General features: G+C 38.8%; 1 protein-coding gene across 1 annotated transcript in view; it reads right to left on the bottom strand.

Annotated features, from left to right (window-relative positions):
• Positions 1-19,563, bottom strand: part of poc1b (POC1 centriolar protein B) — a 66,644-nt gene that overhangs the window by 2,733 nt on the left and 44,348 nt on the right. The window contains exon 11 of the mRNA XM_012863679.3: positions 486-725. Coding sequence (XP_012719133.2) covers positions 486-725 — 240 coding nt within the window. The remainder of the gene's footprint in view (positions 1-485; positions 726-19,563) is intronic.

The raw sequence follows: 19,563 nt of genomic DNA, 5'->3' as shown, positions 1-19,563 counted from the left end.
CTTTTCATCAAATACTTTGATTCCCTTTGGGATCAAAGTATTTTGGAATTGAATTGAATGTAGGGGACACAGCAGACATGTGGATGTTGTGTACTACATCCTGAACACACTACCCCACCTTGAAACCTGGCAATACTTTTACAGGGAAAATTAACCCTGTCTTGCATTGTTACTTTTCCAACAAGACAACAGCGCTAAACAGAGTCTGAGCTGTAAGGATATGTCTTCGATCAGGGGTTTCAGACAGTCCTTCACATTGGGTGTGCTGCCACTTTTACATGTGTCCCCAATCCGACATGGCTGAATCAAATGGCTTTATTATCTTTCAGCATGTAGTCCAGCTCTACAGAGTCAGGTGTGTAGAGTCAGAGATGTTTCTAAAAGCTGCAGGACTTGAGTTTGAAAGACCTGGTCTAGATCCAAGCATATTCATGAGTAAGAATTGGTCAGTCAAAGCCCCCATTAAGATTTCCCCCATGGCTGACCTGCGTGAGAACATCCAGCTGTTGAACAATGTGCTGCAGGGTGAAGTCCAGACTTGATGGATGACCGGAGAGGACTTCCAGTGGGTGGCTCTGCGCTGTGTCCTCTTCCTCCCTCCTTCCTTTTCCAGCACTGTCTGAGCCGGTCTGGTTCCCAGAATTTGACCCTGTCCAGTTGGTACTTTCACCTCCAGTCCACTCTTCCACTCTTGAACTTGTGACATGACGTGGCAGGAAATCAGCCTGTGGGTGTATCAAAAGTGGAGAGATTTTTAGGAGTTGGCGACAATTGAATAATTAGGATGTCTTCTGCAGACACTTTGATGTGCGTTTTGCTCACTTCTGTCCCAGAATATTCCGTTATTTAATACACTGAATCCAGGAATCACTTTTGGGACATTTTTCTGAACCATACTCTGTGTCTAAAACTTTGTTTAAGCTTTTTGCTAAAAACAGAAATGTAGGACCAGGGTTCTTTAGCTTTTAATGGGACTAAACCTAAACCAACGAAACCAGCTTCAGCAGCAGCTCTGCTTGAAATTACATACAGCTCTACAGTTTTAAAGTATAAATGCAAACCTGTGTAACGGTAGGACATAAAATTATATTTTCCCAGTAGAACCACTTTTGTAACTGTTACTATGCCTCATTTATTGGTGTCTGAACAAAGACAAATCTAACCATTTAAGCCTCACTCAAATTCTTTTCTAAATAAATATCACAAAAAATTCTAAAAACCCCTTTGAGATATATATATATATATATATATATATATATATATATATATATATATATATATATATATATATATATATATATATATATATATATGCTCTCCTCTCTCTCTCTCTCTTCTTGTGTCTCTCTCTCTCTCCTCTCTCTCTCTCTCCTCTCTCTCTCTCTCTCGAGAGAGAACCCTCTCCTCTCTCTCTCTCCTCTCTCCCTCCTCTAGAGAGAGAGCTCTCTCTTCTCTCTCTCTCTCTCTCCTCTCCCTCTCTCTCTCTTCTCTAGAGACCTCTCCCTCTCCTCTCCCTCTCTCTCCTCTCGGAGACTCTCTCTCTCAGAGAGCTCTCTCTTCCCTCTCTCTCTCTCTAGACTCCCCCCGAGAGAGAGAGACCACGAGAGAGAGAGAGAGAGAGAGAGAGAGAGAGACACTCTCAGAGAGAGAGAGAGAGAGAGAGAGAGAGAGAGACCCCCACACCACACACTAGAGAGAGAGAGAGAGAGAGAGAGAGAGAGAGAGAAGAGAGAGAGAGAGACCCCCCACACAGATAGAGAGACACACAGAGAGAGAGAGAGAGAGAGAGAGATATATATATAGATAGAGATACATATATATATATATCTATATATATATATATATATATATATATATATATATATATATATATATATATATATAGCCTGAGGAGATTTGAAAAGATATAAGGGTGGGTGTGCTTTAAATCTATGCCACAGCCACCAGTTTTTCTCTGCAGGTCTCTTCTTTGCAGCTAGTTTTATGAAGTGTCTCAGTCCAATCCCATTAATCCAGCTGCTAAAATGAACAGAGAATCTCTGTGGGAATGTCTGTGGGCCTTTGACAAAATTCTCACACGAAATTATACAAGTTTGTGTTGAATTTAACTAATTAGTAAAGTCAGTACCAATCGAAGTGAAGAACGGGATAACCTTCAGGTGAAAAAGTCATGCCTGGACTGAGATATAATAGGCAAATCATACTTCCTAGTGTTAACTCCTGCCCTGTAGCCTTAATTTAAAGCCATGTGGGATAGTAGTTAAAATATACCACTCTTTTTAAGAAGCCAATATGCCATCAGTAGCAATTATTTTATTTCATAGATATGAATGGCAGGATTGGAGCTTGGCAGATGACTAAATAAAAGCAGTACTTCATATTATTGTAATCACTAAATCAATCACAGCCTTCTCATTAGTCATCTGGATCAGCATCCAGCTCAGGTTGTGATGGCCGGATAACAAATGTGCAGCCAGGCAACAGGTTTCTCCCAAGAAAGATATTTCAGCATAGGTGGGACCTTGTAATGCTGCCAGTCCTCTGTGAGGTCTACATCACATTTATGGACCAATTGTATGACTGAGGAGGCTTTTAATGTTGTAGTGGACCATCTGAAAGTGCAGATATTGACAACGTCACCTTATCTTGCATGTTTCTATGTATTTATGTAGCCATACATCAGAGTCTGCAAAAAAAGTTTGGTTTTTATGCGGAATGGAAACATGCTTCCACTCCTGCACGGGAAAAGACTTTCATTTGATAGACTGGAGTGAGTGAATGTTTTATATTGCTGGATCACACTCTGAAACAGAATACCTGAGGCCATTCTATTATAATACTTGCTTAAGAAAAACTGACAAGGTCATTTACTCACATAGGCAAGAAAAGATAAGAGGCTCAACTAAGCTCAATGTTATTTCCATTATATTTGACCTTACCTTATAAGCACATCAGAAAACGTGATTTCCTCAACAAAAAAAACGTGACAAGTGCAACTAAACAGCAATAGAACATTATATTCAGTTTAACTAGAGCTTGGTTTCTCTATTTACCATAACAGAGACAACTCTCAGCACGTTGCCATAGGACATGTAGATTTTAAATGCATCCATCTGAAAACGCCAAAGCTTTGAAACTATTCTCAGGGAAATGTGGCAAAATTTAAAAGACAGAGATGCTGTCACATTAACATGTAGTTGTTTCAACTAATTATTTTAATTATATTGTAAAATCTGTTGCTTCTGACATTTGATACTTTCACTGGTTTGTAATTGCATATGTTGTATGTGTGGATGAATGTTGTAACTGACATGTAAGCCTGTTGCCTGTCTTGGCCAGGACGCTGTTTAAAAGAGATTTTTTGATCTCAAGGAGACTTTTTCCAGTTAAATAAAGGTTAAATAAATAAATAATTCAAAGTAGCAATTTTGTGTTAAGTGTTCTGTTATGAATCTGACCAGGTCTTTACAGGCACAGAAAGAAAAGGATTCTGCTGCTTTACTAAACTGTTTTTTTTTTTCAAACTACATGCAGCACATTGCTTAATAATTCTTGCCCTTTCCCAGGTGTCACGTGTTATGGACACAAAACTATCCGACAGATCGATAAGGTAGAGCATCAATGAGGTAAAAGATATTCATGGATTTTAGAATTAATCAAAAACAAAAATCATTTTCATGCATTTTGAACAACCTCATCCTGAACACCTGCAAGACCAAGGAGGTCACAGCGTACAACAAGAGGTCCAGAAAGACTGAACACACTCCTCTATGCATACAGGGTGAGGGTAGTGCAACTCGTCTTTCTCAGGACCCTGAAACAGACTGGACTTTCCATTAAGCTGTTAAAAAATCTCTGCAGAGCTACAATAGAAAGCATTTTGTGTCTCAGTGTGACAGTGGGGTATAGAAGCTACAGAGTGCATGGGAGGAAGGACTTAGCACCGGTAGTGAGGACAGCATAGGGGATTGTGGGATGTCATCTCCAGGACCTAGACACTGTTTATGCTGCATAAGTCCAGAAAAGGTCCAGATGTATTGCCACAGACCCAGGCAATGCCCTGTTTGACCCACTTCCATCAGGGAAACAATTCAGGAACATTAAATCAAAAACTAACAGACTTAAAAACAGCTTCTCTCCCAAAGCTATAAGGGCTAAATAGCCCCCTGCTTAAAATCAACAAACCATCAGCCGAGTTCATAATCTGTTACATGTTAAGGCTGGTTCACATGCTAGGATTTTAAAACAGACCGACGATTTTCAAAGCTTGAGAGATATCACACGTAATGATAAAAAAAAAATCGTAGATAAAACAGGTTTGCACGTACACAGTGTGGTGTCTTGTCAGACGGTAAGGACACAACACCACACACGGACAGATTTTACTTGGGATCCTTCAGATATCAGACGGGAGATCTCACGGTCAAACGTGAGTTTAGCGTAAATAAACATGGACGACGAGGAAGAATAATAGCGATAGTTTATGGACTGATTTTAATGGAGAAAGAAGCATAAGAAAAGGCACTGGTTAAAGGAGTGGAGACCATGTGACAAGGAGCTCTACGTTTGCTGCACTGTAATATGGAGGTGAGTTGGTCAGATTTTTTTCTCTCTCTGGGTTTCGCTCACCTCACTGTCTGATTGGTTAAACATCACATTCAACAGGCTGCATGCTCGTTTGTCTATAAGGGACACCACATACGCTAGTATATTGGTGCAAGACAATCCAACATATTGAATATCCCCAATTTGAGGTCGGAGTGGTCCTGATGTTCTACTGAGTGGACCAGATCACTCTTAACACACCCCAGGGCAGGAATATCTCTTAAGATTATTTAGTTAGGCATGCCGATAGTCATGTTGGAAAGGGAAGATCGGAGCAAAAATCTGGCTAAAATTCCTGCTATGTGAAACAGTCGTTTCACACTACTGGTTGCACAGGTTTCTGATGAGATGAAAAACATTTATAATGTCTCTCACTAGTCAATCGTCCGCCTACAGCCTTCGAGCTTCTAAAGTTATCAATTTGAGTCTTAATTATTTCTGCAGAAATAATTACATTAATAAAAATCAAGTGTCCTAAAGGTTGTTGATTGTTATTTAGCAAATAATTCTTTAAAATGTTATTTTCTTAATGTTTTATCAAACTTTGAGTTGCATTGTGAACGGGTGGAACACATAAGCAAATGTTGTTCTAAATGAGTTAAGCTAATTTAACCTCATTCCATCTTGTTTAAGGTTCTCTAACTTAGATCTGCAGTGAACCCAAGATTCTCTGAACCATTCTTATGATGATGGTTTTCAACTATCTTTATTTGTCCTTTTATGTATACATAGTTTCTATAATCTTAATTTTGCTTACTAGTTTAGTTACGTTTCACTAGCCTAGTAGAAGGGATTTGTTGATTGAAATATAGTGTTAATTCAAATTAACAACATTCTATATTGGTGTTTCTTGGAGGTGCATTTATTTCTGTTAATAAATTCTTAATTCTAAAAATTTATAAACATTAAATAACTTAAAAACATGCAAAATGGCACAACAACTGTCTGTTCAGACATCTGAGCAATTTTCACAATTCTGCAACTAAATTTATTGCACAGTAATGCAGACTTTTTGACTTGAAAATGAGTCTAGCTGCTAAGGACTATATTGCTGTTGTTGGCCTGTACCATCAACAGTTTAAAAAATGAAATAGAATAAAACATGTAAAAATCTTGTCTTGCTGTGTCTGCATTTTATGTGTAATTATGTGCATTCTGAGCCGGTGTTTTCCCCATCAAAATGTAATTATGGCAACACATAATGACAATAAAACCTCTTGATTCTGGTCTTGTTTCTCAGAAGGTGTTGAGCTACAGTTGAATTTAGCAGCACACACATCTATAGAGTGAAACTCTGCTTGGTTCATCCTTTGTTGGTCACTTCCTTGGTCACTGCTTTGTTTATGGAGGCACAACGAAGAGGGTGGGGAAAAATGAAAGAATTATTTTCTTTCATTATTTTCATTTGCATTAGATTTTAGGGTTAGTTGCTTTAGAAATGTGAGAAGTTCTGTTTGGCTCACATACAGTACAAGAACATGTGGACAAGGATTTTACCTTGAGGTTTAAAAAAAAGCTGTAAAAATGAAAAAGAAATGCCTCTTATAAAGTTGTAGAAGCCGTTAGTCTAACCATCTATTAGATTTAAAAAAGCTTATTTAATATAATAAACTGAAAGATTGAAAATGTTAGTTAGAAGTCATCAAAGTACTCAAGGTTATTCTGCAGACTGAACCTAGAAAGGACTGAAAAGATTTGATGGAATCCATTAAAGTCCATCATGTTTTGTTTAAACTGGTCTTTAAAAATGTGGGGAAAAAAACTGTTGGCAGTCTGGAGAAGCCTGTGTTTGGTATTTTATACAACAGTCCATACTTGTGTTTAAGTTCTAATCCTTTAATCTTTTACTCCTTTACTCCTTTTATTGTTCTCTAACGTATAGAAGGTACTCCTGGATCAGTGCTTCTCGTTTTTCTTCTGTGTGTGTATGCTTTGTCTTCTCAAGCCTCTAGTAGGTCATGACAGAAGGCCGTTGACACTGAATTTGGTTCTCGTTCTGCTGGAAGTTTTTCTCTCCATTGTCGCTACATAGATGCTCGGTATGAGGGATTGCTTCAACGTCAACTACACTTTGATTGTTTGTGAGGAACAAAATGTAAATGTTGCTTTAAAAGCTTTTATTAAATTAATGAAACTGGTTAACAATCGCTGTTAACAAACAAGGCCAAAACAGTCGCTCAAAACTCAGGACGTTCTGAGGACAGGAATACATTTTACAAAAATAATAAGAGAGCTGCTGCAAATAGTCAAAGTATGAGGTCTTACTCAAAGTTGCTGTGAGTAGCAACCATCATGAATACATAAATCGGGTACCATCCTGTTGCACCGAGTTTACGACTCGTAATACTGACTTTAGGGGCCGTTCCAGTTAAATTTTCCGATCTGGAGGTCGAGAATTCCGACCACCAAGAACAAATGGAAAACACTATTTGATATATGTTGAGTCGATTTGTATCAGATTTATATTGACTCAGGTGTGTTGAAGCAGTGACATATCTAGAAGTTGGAGGACACCAGAACTCGAGGACTGCAGTTGAAGACCCCTGGTCTACTACTTATGGTACTGGTTCTGCACTTATTAGGCCAATGAAAATATTGTCATACCGTAACTGATTATATTTTTTCTGATTATCAAAAACAACCCTTTCAAAAATTCTATAGATGCAGAAATTGTAAAAAGTTTTCGTTTCATGACAAAAACCTAACAAATGAATTTTGAGTTGGAGTTAAAATTTTAGGGTCGGTTATCTTTGTTAATCAGCTAAAACTAAGGCAACGTTGGGGGATAGTAGTGTTTTCTGATGGTGCAACAGGAGTAAAAGAAAGGGAAACTAATGAAGGACGGGAAAGGAAGGAAGAGGTGGAGGAGGGTGTCACACATTCCTGGCCTAATGCACGGAGCAATCAATTCCGACTTGCTTCCTGCACGCTGTCCTCACTTCAAAGAGAGATTGTAAGGAGTGAGGAGAGGAAGGCTGATGGAGGGAGGAGAAATGTGTTTAAAGAAAGGAGGAGGAGGAAAAGCTCCACTTAAGTGAGAAGAGGAGAACAAAGCTGTCAGTGTGTGGCAAACAGTCTACTTTGCAATCTGGGTTCATTTCTTTTCCTTTCTTCTCTCCATCCTTCGTGAACAAACCTCCCCCTTGCCTCTCCTCAGCCACATCTGGCCAACATCTGCTCTGCTCATTTACGCTCAGCAGATCCAGACCTCTGTACCCCCACCACCCGTCCCACCCTCTGCCAGGAAGTTTGGGTGTAATCAAACATTTAACAGGCAAGGCACCCCAGCTGGTTTTTGTGTCAATCAGCACAAAACACACACACACACACACACACACACACACACACACATGCCTGTTCCAACACACACAGACATTCAGTTTGCGCTGTATTAAACAAACGTGCAATATTATCACAATTGCAATGCAATTATGTAAAAAAAGAACATTTTGCAAGATGATCCCAAATGTAAAGCATATTGGGAGCTAATTGGAAGCACCGTGGACAAAACGGATGTGAAGCGCCACGGGAACACACAGGAACATAGTAATACTTTTAATTTTATGACACATCCGGACCCCGCTACACTGAGCAAATACTGCTTTACCGCATCCCCAACAGAGCTCAATTCTGACATAGTCGACAAAACCCTACAATTTAGAGCCGATAAAATCTTCCCTGCAAGGCTCCGCAGGAAGTCCGGAGTCACGGTTTGCTGTAATTGCAGTTAGTCGTGGCAGGAGTGTCGTGTTGGCGTACTGCAAGTCAGGTTTCAAATGCAAAGGTGGGTGGTTAGGGGCTGGAATTTACTGCTGTAATTACAAGGGGTAGTGGGAGTGACATGCAGAACCAATTGCAGCAACACTCCACATTCTAGTAAAACAGAAAAATCACAAGTTGTCAAATAAATGAATAATGCAATGCAAAGCTCAACATAATCACTTTTATTGTTCTGACAATTTTAGGAAGTTCACCTGACCCAAGTAAATGCAACATTGCAGTCCTGTACAGGGGAAGAGAGTGGGGGTAGGGAATTAACTTGGAAACAAGAGTGTTGGTTTAAAACAAAGCTGATTCAAGTCAAAGTTTCTTTGGGCAGAAACCTTAATGTTTTCTATGAAGGTCCCTGAAATGGGATATTTAGCTCATATGTATAACACATCACAGTAATCTGGTTAAATGCGTATGAAAGAAAATAACACCATGGCATCTGTGTAGGTTTCAGTTGTGTCATGCACAACTGCAAAAGTCTTCCATCCCCTGGAACTTTTTCTACATTTTGTCACGTTGCAACCACATATGCGACAGACCAACACAAAGCAGAGGACAATTCTAAAGTGATTAGAAAATATAGATCTTCTTCAAACAATTTTACAACAACAACAAAAATCAAATTTAAAAAACGTGAGGTGGAGAATTGTATTGTGCCCCAATTAGTCAATGAGCCGCTAATACCTTTTAGGTGTAGTTACATTAAAGAAAGGAAGCCTTGAAGGTGAAAGCACTGTAAACCTAAATAATCAGAGTGCGGTAAGGAAATAGCAGGTGTACCTGAAATTGTTGTCTTCCTGCATTATCAGTACATTAAAAAAGCAGGAAGTTGTCAACACTTAGCACCTAAGCGACCTCACATGCAAGAAAACTGCTGAGTTGTGGAGAAAACGAACGGGCAGCTTTCTGGGTCAACAAGAGCTCCGAGGAGAGAGGTTCAATTGCAGTAAAGAAGACCTAATCAGGACTGCTACAGAATGCCCTTTCCACCACTGGAGAGCTAGTTCAACACTGACAGCAGGTGGGCATGACTCAATCTGCATGCACAGTAAGAAGATTATTGGATGGCCTCGTGACAAGAAGGGAAAGAAAGAAGTCATATTAAAGAATGCAAAGAAATTCTGCAGGAAGAACAAAGAACAGAATAAGTCAAGTTTATTTGTATAGCACATTTCAGCAGCAGAGCGGTTGTAAGGGCTTTACATCATGAAAACATAGAAACATCACACACACATCGAAACGGTCACCGGTTGTGAGACTACACAGGAAAAATGAATTCTGCTTCTATGAGGAAGCCCTGGTACATGTGGATGTTTGCGAGTTTCAAAGAGTATACTGCCTACTAGTGGCATGGCAGAAAAACTACAGTTTTTTATTAGTGTCTGGTGAACAGAAATCACATTCAAAACGTTGCCATGTGTTAACAGAAACAGGAAAACAACCCCATTTTAATGCCTCATTGTCCTGTGCACTGGGCCTATGCCTGAGAATTAATCAACAAATTGGAACTACTTAAATGCTAATCAGTGATGCAGTGTTGCTGTTAAAGGCTTGATTGCAGCAGATTTACCTAAAATGGAATCACTGCCAGAGAGCATGTTCACACAACAACCTTAAGTGTGACTGTGATGTGTTATGATCAAAAGGATTGCAAATTGCCTGCCCTCCATGCCCAAATTAAATCGCAGATGTCCGATCAAAAACGTGATTACCATGAGGATCACATTTAGCTGAAACCTTCAGTGTTCTAACCCCTACATAAAAAAAGCACTTTGATCTTAAGTGAGGAGCTTCTTTAATGTAGTGCCTCTTCTCACTACCTCTTGGTTCCACCTGATGCCACACAACAAATTTACAGTTTTGTTACTAATATTATTCAATAGGTCAATTTGAAAAGTTCAAACGGTACAATTTTCCCGATAATCTCTCCAATTCCTTTCATTTAAAAATGGTGAATAATTACCACTGAAACTCTTAGATATACACTCGATCAAAAAATGAACCCAGCTCTCTGAGATTCTGGTCAGTGCATCCTACCAAGAGAGAAAGGACAGAATTGAGTTCTTCTGCCTTATGATGCTCAGTATTTTTTACAGTGATACACTCCTGGTCTTTACACGCAGATCATTCTAAATATGGCAAGCATTTTGCATCATCTTTCTTAATAATATAAGTGACAGTGGATTCTTTTTATTAACAAATGCAGTGCAATTATGATAACATTTAGGTTTTATAAAGTGAGGATTAATAGGATACTGAAAGCAAAAAAAGTGATAAAAAGGATTGATGGGCTTAAAAAATTATTTCTTCCATACTTTAAGAACACATACGCCAATGCTGTTGAAGCCTTCCACGGTACTACAGAAAATCCTCTTGCTAAAAAGCAGTTTAGCAATTCAGAGCTTTTGGTAGACCAAATTGGGGATGTTGAAGTGGCATTCCAAAACAATAATATTCAGTCAGGCAAAACGTGTTGAAAAATTTAGAGATGACTTCAAACCTGAAGTCTATAAGTCCCATGAACAATTTGGGCCTTCATTGTACTAGCCTCTGACGTCAATCTGGGGAAGTTTGGCCTCTCACTTACAGGTACAACCCTTGTTATCTCACTACAATTTCTTCCATTTTGTACAATGGAAAATTTTAGGTTGTTTAAAAAGCACACATTTTGTTCTTTTTTAAATTCATAGTAAATAGGACAGCTATCCAGTGACTTTTACTGAGAAGCAAACAAATCATTAATTTATTGAATTTGGCTAAATGCAGCAAAAAATTGAAAAGAGTTACCAAAATCATTGCGACAATACAGTAAAAATCCATCACTTATCATTCTCCAATAAAGCCCAAAACAATTGTGAATTCATAATGTGTAGCAGCCAAGTTGGGTTTTGAGGATGATTACTTGTTGAAAATCTCATAGTTTTCATACTTCATTGTTTTCTCGGTTAATAAAAGTGCTATTACAAGGAGAAGAATCTAAAAAGGCTTTATTATTCAGCGTAGAACTATCAGTTAAATGGCAGAACATCACTTTGTTTTTAAATTTAGGTGATATAGCCCAGAACTGAACTATGCTTTGCTTGGAATTAGATGAAAAAAACATATAGATCTGTGTGGGATAAATGGCGTGCCTGTGTGTGTGCAGCAGCCAGAAGGGAAAAAAATCCACCCTGTTGTTAATGGTAGTCCACTGCTGAGCAGGATATTTTGCTTTTAACGTGTGGGTGGCTAACATGCGGATGTGAGAGGCAGACCGATAGTGGAGGATGAAGGCGGGTGACAACTAAAGTGGATGTATTCACTTCCTCAAAACCACATGAACCTCCTCTCTGTTCACTGGCAGTCTTTGAGCTGCTGCCATTGAAAAACACCAGCAATGGTGCACCACTGAGAAAAGCATCTTTAGATAAGGGTTAAAGTCTCCTTGTATAATCAGCTGCAGGAGCAGATACTGTAAACTGGTAGATAACAATTAGGTGTGGCATAGAAGAGTGAAAGACAAATCCACTGATGTGGTGTTTTTGTGGGACTGGGAGGAAATGGAAGCTTTAGATCTCATCCCAACCTTGCATCTGACTTCCTTTTAAAATGTATTTTATTCATCCATGTTAAATACATGCTTTGTCCTGCTCTGGATTGCAGGCGAGGGATATCAACTCTTTATATCTCTACATTTTTATCTATGCATGGTGAGTACAGCACAACTGTAAAGAGCACATTTTCCCTGTAAAGTTTTATTTATCAGATTAACAGAGAATTGTTTTCTTGTAAAATCACCTCAAATGGCCGTTTATCCCACCAACTATTTTAGCTGTGACTCTAAGCCTCTCTAATTTCTGATCATAAAATGCATTGAACACTCTAAATCTGCAAGAACTTTAAACTTGAAAAACTTAATTACCTTCAGGCCTAAACAAAAAAAATGTGTTTTAACCTATACGTATTAGCAAACGAAGCATACATTCAACTTAAGATGTGCATTATCAAAAGACCTGAGGTAAGACTTACAGATACAGAAGAAATAAATTAATGTGGGAAATTAAACTACCTAACAACATAAGATGCCTTAACCTAGGACTCTATTCAGTTTTAATTTTTTCACTAATCAATTCAATTTGATTATTTTCCAGATTAGATTTTTTTTTTTTTTAATACACATATTACAGACCAAACACATTCTTTAACCCTAAAAATATTATCAAATCATATGGTTAATCAATTTCAGAAGTTTAATAGAACTAGCCTCGTGAGACCATCCTGATCTCGCGAGATTTCAAGGTTTCCCTCGCAGATCAGTCTGGCTACTCTCCGTTAAAGAAAATTTGGAGCCGTTTACCAAACGAACGTCCAATCAGCGTTGGCTTTGAGGCGGGTTGAGGTGTGACGCAACGGGAAGCGCGTCAGTTCAGTCTAAAGAACATGGCGGTTTCAGCCGATGAAACTAGCGTTAGCGTGGCTATCGAGCAAGTTTTATCGGAATTACAGAGTATTTCTTTGCTGAGCTAACGAGCCTTTACCTGCAGCAGCAAGAGTAGCTTGGCTTGTGGTTGTGTTTTCGTCGTCGCTCGTAACAGAGCGACGACGAATCTGATTGGTTCATTTGGCCCGTCTATCACCAACATAGGCCAATCAGCTAACCAGTATTTTCGCCCCTTCCCAAAGTTACTTCAACGGAAGGTTTCCAGATGGATATGCGGAGCAAATCTATCTGGTGGAGTCAGGTAATAATAGAACTACCCAGACAAACTGATTGGTATTTTTCTGTAAAGCTGCTAAAACACCCGACAGTTATCTCCAAGTATTTCGGCAATAAAACAGAAGAGCACACATTTCAAATTATGAAACAGCCCTTCCCGTAGAAAAAAAAAAACTCTTCAAAATAAATAAATAAAATCAGTATGACACCATCTGTAGTTTAGCATGTGTTCTAACTTCTGCAGGACTAGTAATTAGCAGTTCACAATTTTTTTAAAGTTATATTTTGTTCCTTCAGAGTTCTTTGTTCCAACTCGGCGTTAACTTGGTTTCAAAATGCTGCTTTCTCAAACAACACGCTTCATAATTAATTTTTATATGACGGCCTGGCACATACAGATACTAAAAGCCAGTAAACAGGATCTCTTCGTGTGAAAACAAAACTTGCCATCGGAACAGTTTTTCAGCTTTATAAATGAAGCACTGCATTGCAAGTTGTGGTTATTAATAAACAGTTGTGCTGCAGTCAGGTCTCCGTCAGTCGGCTGTTGGTCTGAGGAAGAGCTGAGCTTCAGCTGAGTTGCTGACAGAACAGACAAGCTGAGAAATCGCAGAAGATGAGACATTCTCTCTATTACTGATCTTTCACTGTGAACATCAGTGTACATTTACAGGACTTACTGATTTTTGGACATTTGATACATAAAATGCTACAATTTTAAAATTTCACATTTTTTACTGCTATTCAGTTCGCATTTTACACCCCTTAGTGTAAAATAATCGGGCAAGGGATTAATGTGGCATTTATATAATTGGTCTAAACTCTTATGCGCTCCAGGCAGCTATGAATATGAATGCTTTACACCTGAAAGCAATATTCCCCTTTGGGACTCCTACTTTGAAGTAGGACAGGAAGTACTTTTTCCACTGTTGATCTGATAGCAGAATTGATTAAAAGACTGCTAATTAGGATGGCTGACAAAGTTCATTAACAAAAGCTTTGAAGGATCCTCCAGCATCATTTGTATGGCAGCATTGGGGGTCCTCCGTAGAAAAACTAAAAGATGACAGAGTGACATAAGATTTATTTCATTGTTCTGTGATATTACCGGAACGTACGATAGCCGGAACCGAAGGAAAAAAGGTTTTTACAGATTCATTTCAAAGTTTGACCTAATTAACTTTTTCTCACAGCTTTAGAAGTTAACTGACCTAAAAACATCCCTAAAAATCAAGTTTTATCAAGTATCTTTTAATGTAAAATGGATTTGTATTACTTGTACTATTGTTGCTGTTGTTTTTGCCTATGTAACACTAGTGCAATTCAGCCTTGTGTTTCAATTATGTAGAAAGACAGTGCCAAAGGAAAATAACATTTCAGCATTGCCTTAGAACCATTTAACACTGTAGTATTCATACATTAATCCCCAGATAAGATACACTGCCCTGGATATTTTTTTATTTTTTTTTAATTTTGCAAAGTTCTAACTCGAGCTTTCACACCATGCCGGGATTGATGATCACTGGATTAGTTGATCGTCGAATATCAGAAAAAAAAAAAAAGTGACATCATGACAAATCTCCTGACATTAGCATTGAATTCCACCCTATCGACTGCAGCATTCCTGCTCTGTTTAGAACTAAAATGCATTGAAAATGACACACAGAAGCTTAAAGGTATATTGATTCATGCATTTTTTTAAATAGTTTTTATAATCTTTCTGATCGTTTTTGCCATTTTATGCAAAGCAATTTGGTCAATAATGTTTTTTATGAATATGTTTTATGAATAAATTCAATTTGACTTGATTAATGTATTAGCTAAGAGACAGTTAACGGAAACAACGCTGCTGTAAATTTTCTGTTAAATGGCTAAAGTTTGGTTTAAACATGCCTTATAGCACATGGGAAAACAGCTAGTGGATCATAAGTATTAATTTGAACACGGTATTACTCATCGAGATGGGAATTTCCGAGTGCTTCCAGCTGGGTGAGCTGTTTTTGGGCAGTTGCTGCTAATTGACATGATGCCAACTGGAAGATTGCTTTGCTCACGCAGAAGTGACTCCTAGGCCGATCTAACCTAACCTTGCCGGAAAGCTGAACTGTCGTGGTAGTTGGACGTTCGCAAACCCATCTTGTGCTGCTCCCACCTAAAACGTTTGAGATGTGACCCAGCACGAGTAACCCAATCGCATTGCAGTATTATGGTTTAAGGCGGGACATACAGCTATGACAAAAGAAAGCGGTGACGAGCCCATATATAAATATGGTAGCGCTCGAGAATGCATGTGTAGCTGCTGCTGTCACATTTATGCTGTCAGAATCCACAATTTCATCTTTGAAAGAAGAACACCCAGAAGCCCTTTGTGCATTTTTGGATGGCAAAGTAATTGTGCCTGCTAACAACACTTTCATTTGATACCGGTTTAGCTAGAACCAAACTTTGGTTGGCTGACACCAGGTGTCGCTTCACCCAATCAGCTCGGAAAGTTCTGCTGAATGCGCCTCCTTTCCCCGAAAAGATTCAATGGGACCAGGCCCAGATTGATGATGTGCAGAACTAAACCGAGGGTGCTACACATTATCAATCTGGCATTGCCAGGTTAGTGCGTGCCTCTGATAACAAATAAGTTTTAATGGTGGTGATAGTGTAGTTCACAGCGTTAACAGAGGCTTTTGCTGAAGCATTTGTGCCTTATCTACCAAGATTGAGGCAGAGGACAGGAAGAAAATGTACAAACAAGCTGTACATCAAGTCAGTGAAGTTATATCAAGGTAACCACAATCGTTGTTAAAGCCCAAGTTTGAATAGCTAACTTACACCCAACTTAAAATATTTATCTGTTTTAGGAGTGCAACGTTTACATTACTCTACCTATTAAATGCATTGTGCAAAATTGGAGTCCTGCTAACTGATCATCGGTGATAAAGACTCACCTTATGCAAACAGAAGTTGCAAGATACCTACATGTAGAACACATACAACACAGCACAACTACATACCGATACGCATTACCTTTTAATCTTTAATTTAACCACCAAGCACACAATGCAATTATGAACAAACCTTACTTTCATACAGACGAACATGCGGTAGTTCCCAACGATCACTTTGTGTTCAGCTGCTCATGAGGTTAAGCATATGCATTTATCCATCGTTTACATTTTTCTAGACTCCTTTTTGGTTTTGGGAAAAAGAAAACTGTATTCCACTCTCTAAACATTCAGGGTACGGCATGTCTGAATTGTACTGACATTTAACCATTTTTGCAGATTTTTTTTTTTTTTTTATATTTTTTTTCTGTAAACAGTGTGCTGCTGTGTGACCCTAATCCTTTAATCAGAAGTATAACCAAGCTTTCTGGGTTTGTTACTGGCACCGCATGTGGTGGAAGAAAAATTAACTCGGAGCTGGGCTTTTGGGCCACCGTGTTGCTCAGCGGGACCCTCTTATTTTTCCAACACTTCCATACAACATGCCGACTGGCTTACTGCCTACCCCGCTGCAATCGTCGAGGGACATTTAAACAGAATGTTGGTTAAGAAGATGGATAAGAAAATGTGTTTCAACAAAGCACTGATGAAACCAATTTTTATTTATGCTTTTCAATTAAATGATAGCACAGCTTAAATTTAACAATACTGATATTATTGATGAGCAAAAAGTCATGATTTATTGTACGTTTGTTAAAGAGGCTGGTGACAGAGGAGTAAAGGAATTTCTGGAAATCTTCAGCACTGTGTACCAGGCTTCTAGCAGTTTTGCCACATCCGCCTATTATAGGCGACTTTGGGCTTGTACATTTATACTGTTTACAAGTTAAAGATAATAGAGCTGGTTGTTTCTCTCGCAAGAACTGGCAACACTGTCTGCCCACACTCATGCTGTCTTTTCTAAAATGCAGCTGCCTGGGCACAGGGGGATGGAATATTCTCCTTAAGCCGGGCATACACTGTACGAGTTTTTGCCCTTTTCGGGCCGATTCTTCAGTCGTGCAAGAATTTTTTGGATCTGGCTGAGTTTCAGCTTGACCGTGCGTCCTGCAGTATACAGGGGGTAACGAGGGGCGATTCGCCTCTCACCACCACCTCCCGATCAGGAATCGGACGGTCGGATGAAAATCAAACATGTTTGAAATTCAGTCGGCATGGAGTCTAACTACGGAGGAGCAACTTGTAGAATTGCCAAGCCAGCGTGTTTTGTTCTAGTAAGCCTCATGTTTAACAGTTAGCATCAACACTTCCGCCTTTTTCTTCTTCTACTGTTGACATTTGGCTTCTGGGTAGACGAGTCCAAATAGCGCAGTCTCTCTACGGGCTGAGTCCGATGTGTGGTTTTTGAACATACTGTGTGAGCAGTCGAGTCGCATCAGTGTCCTGCCGTACAGTGTAAGAACAGATATCGTGAGCAGTGAACTTTTTGTTGATCTGTTTGAGCTGTATACGAGTACCACGATTGAAAATATCGTACAGTGTATGCCCGGCTTTAGACACAGCTTTCACTGCTGTTTAAGAGTTAAAGTTAAAGTCATTGATCCTGAACTAAAACAACTATCCCCTAAAACATGAAGCACTTAGCATGTTCGCCATGTGTGAGTGCAGCATCTTTTATCTGAGAATGTGTGACACAGACCAGCAGCCGTCGGCTAGCGGTTAGAGGCTAATGTTAGCTTCCTCAAATTTCCTTATTTATCATGAAGTAAACGGTAGTGAAGCAGAGCTAGCATTTTCTTTAGTAGAATGTGAGTGTGTGAAGCTATCTTTTTTGGTTAGCTTTACAAAGAAGACCGATGATGAAAAGCAAGCTAAAAAGAATTAAACCGAGCCCGAAAGGTTCTGCTGTGGGGGAGGAGCTGTGGAGGGAGAGCTGTAGTGCAACAAAGAGCAAGAGGGAGGGACCTGTAAGATGTGTTTGTTCAAATTTGCAGGCTAAGTTCATAGTTTTGTCTACATCTTTACTACATCTTTAAGCAGATAAACAGTTTGGAGGTGGTTTGAGGTGTGGTGTTTACAGTTGGAAGATTTTGCTGTGAACAGACAACATGTGGTCCAAGGAGCTCTTCATGCTGGTAAAACAAGCCATTCTTAAGGCACAAAAAAATTGGGAAATTCCTACAATATTAAGAATAGCAAAAGCTACAGTTTGGTACATCATTAGAAAGAAACTATGTACATGGCATACTGTCTCTAGACATCAGTCAAGTCGTACAATCTCTGTCTAGCATTGGTGCACACATAAGCTCACAAAGCACACATACTGACCAACACCACCCACTCAAAAGCCCCTCACTCTGAGACCAAATTGAACAGTGTTCCACACCGGCTCAGCTATTGCATAACAGCGTCAGCTTTTATTGGAGAATTTATGCAAAAATGCTGCTTCTGGCTCAAGGTGAGGAATCATGATGGCAGGCAACACTGATTCCTGAAAATGTCGGAAGTGTGGGAGATGGCGTAATAAGAAGTGAACGTGTGAATGAGGAAGGGAGACAATTCTATCATCTAATGGATAGATAGAGATATATTATCATTTGAACAAAAACTTGTGCAGTGAGACTGTAGAGATTTAAATGACAAAGAAGATGTCATGCATCTACAAAAATCTGGATAAGGGTTTTATTTGATTTGCTTTATCAATATTATCAATATTAATGTTCTGTTCATAAGCGTTACTGCCTTAGAGTGTCACCAACCAAGCATATGTGCATTGTTTTATACAAAAATAATAGGTGTGCATTATTTGAGATTTATCTCAAGCCACCAGTCATCCATTGCCCTGCAGTCTTGTTAGCTTAAATCATTTAAAATTATTTACAAACGGACCATGTATAAGTTTTATATAAACACACTGTTGAGAAAAAACAAGAAGCACATCGGTTGGGAATAAGCATAAGCACCTCTCTTCTAATCCAGATATTATATAAAAGATATTTTCCCCTTTTGTTTGCACATCATGCCCACATGCAGACTTCTTTTGAAATTAAAAAATATATCCTGACATTTGTAAAGAAAAGAAAGAGAAAAAAAAAGTTAAAGGAGAAACCAGAAAACTATGTAGTGTGTACAGGGCCTATGTGCTTAATATCTAGAGATTAATTAAAGCAATGACAGAGAGGCCAGCTTTGCAAATGCCTACTCTGGTTTTATTTCCTCAGCAAAAAACTACCACAGTCAAAATCAATTTTATGTTTTTTTCTAACATCTGCCTTGCTTTGTCAAAACTCTGTTTCCCTTAAACTTGAAACAGAATTAAATAGAAAGGTAAATTATTGTCCCACAATAAATTAAATTCAAGACGTATGTATGTAAATATGAGATGTGTATACTTATTTCTTACTTAATAAGATAGTAATAAGATAATACTATTAACTTAACAAGAAGTTAATGACTGAGAGGAAAGGGTAATCAGTATGAAACAGTCAATCATTTTGGAAGAATGTTTTGCTGACCTGCTGGTGCACTTCGCTTTCTGATTGGCTACTCGTCACA

This window comes from Fundulus heteroclitus, chromosome 2, assembly GCF_011125445.2.
Source record: "Fundulus heteroclitus isolate FHET01 chromosome 2, MU-UCD_Fhet_4.1, whole genome shotgun sequence".
NCBI lineage: Eukaryota > Metazoa > Chordata > Actinopteri > Cyprinodontiformes > Fundulidae > Fundulus > Fundulus heteroclitus.
The sequence above is the reverse complement of the archived record's forward strand: the minus strand, read 5'-3'. Positions and strand labels throughout refer to the sequence as shown.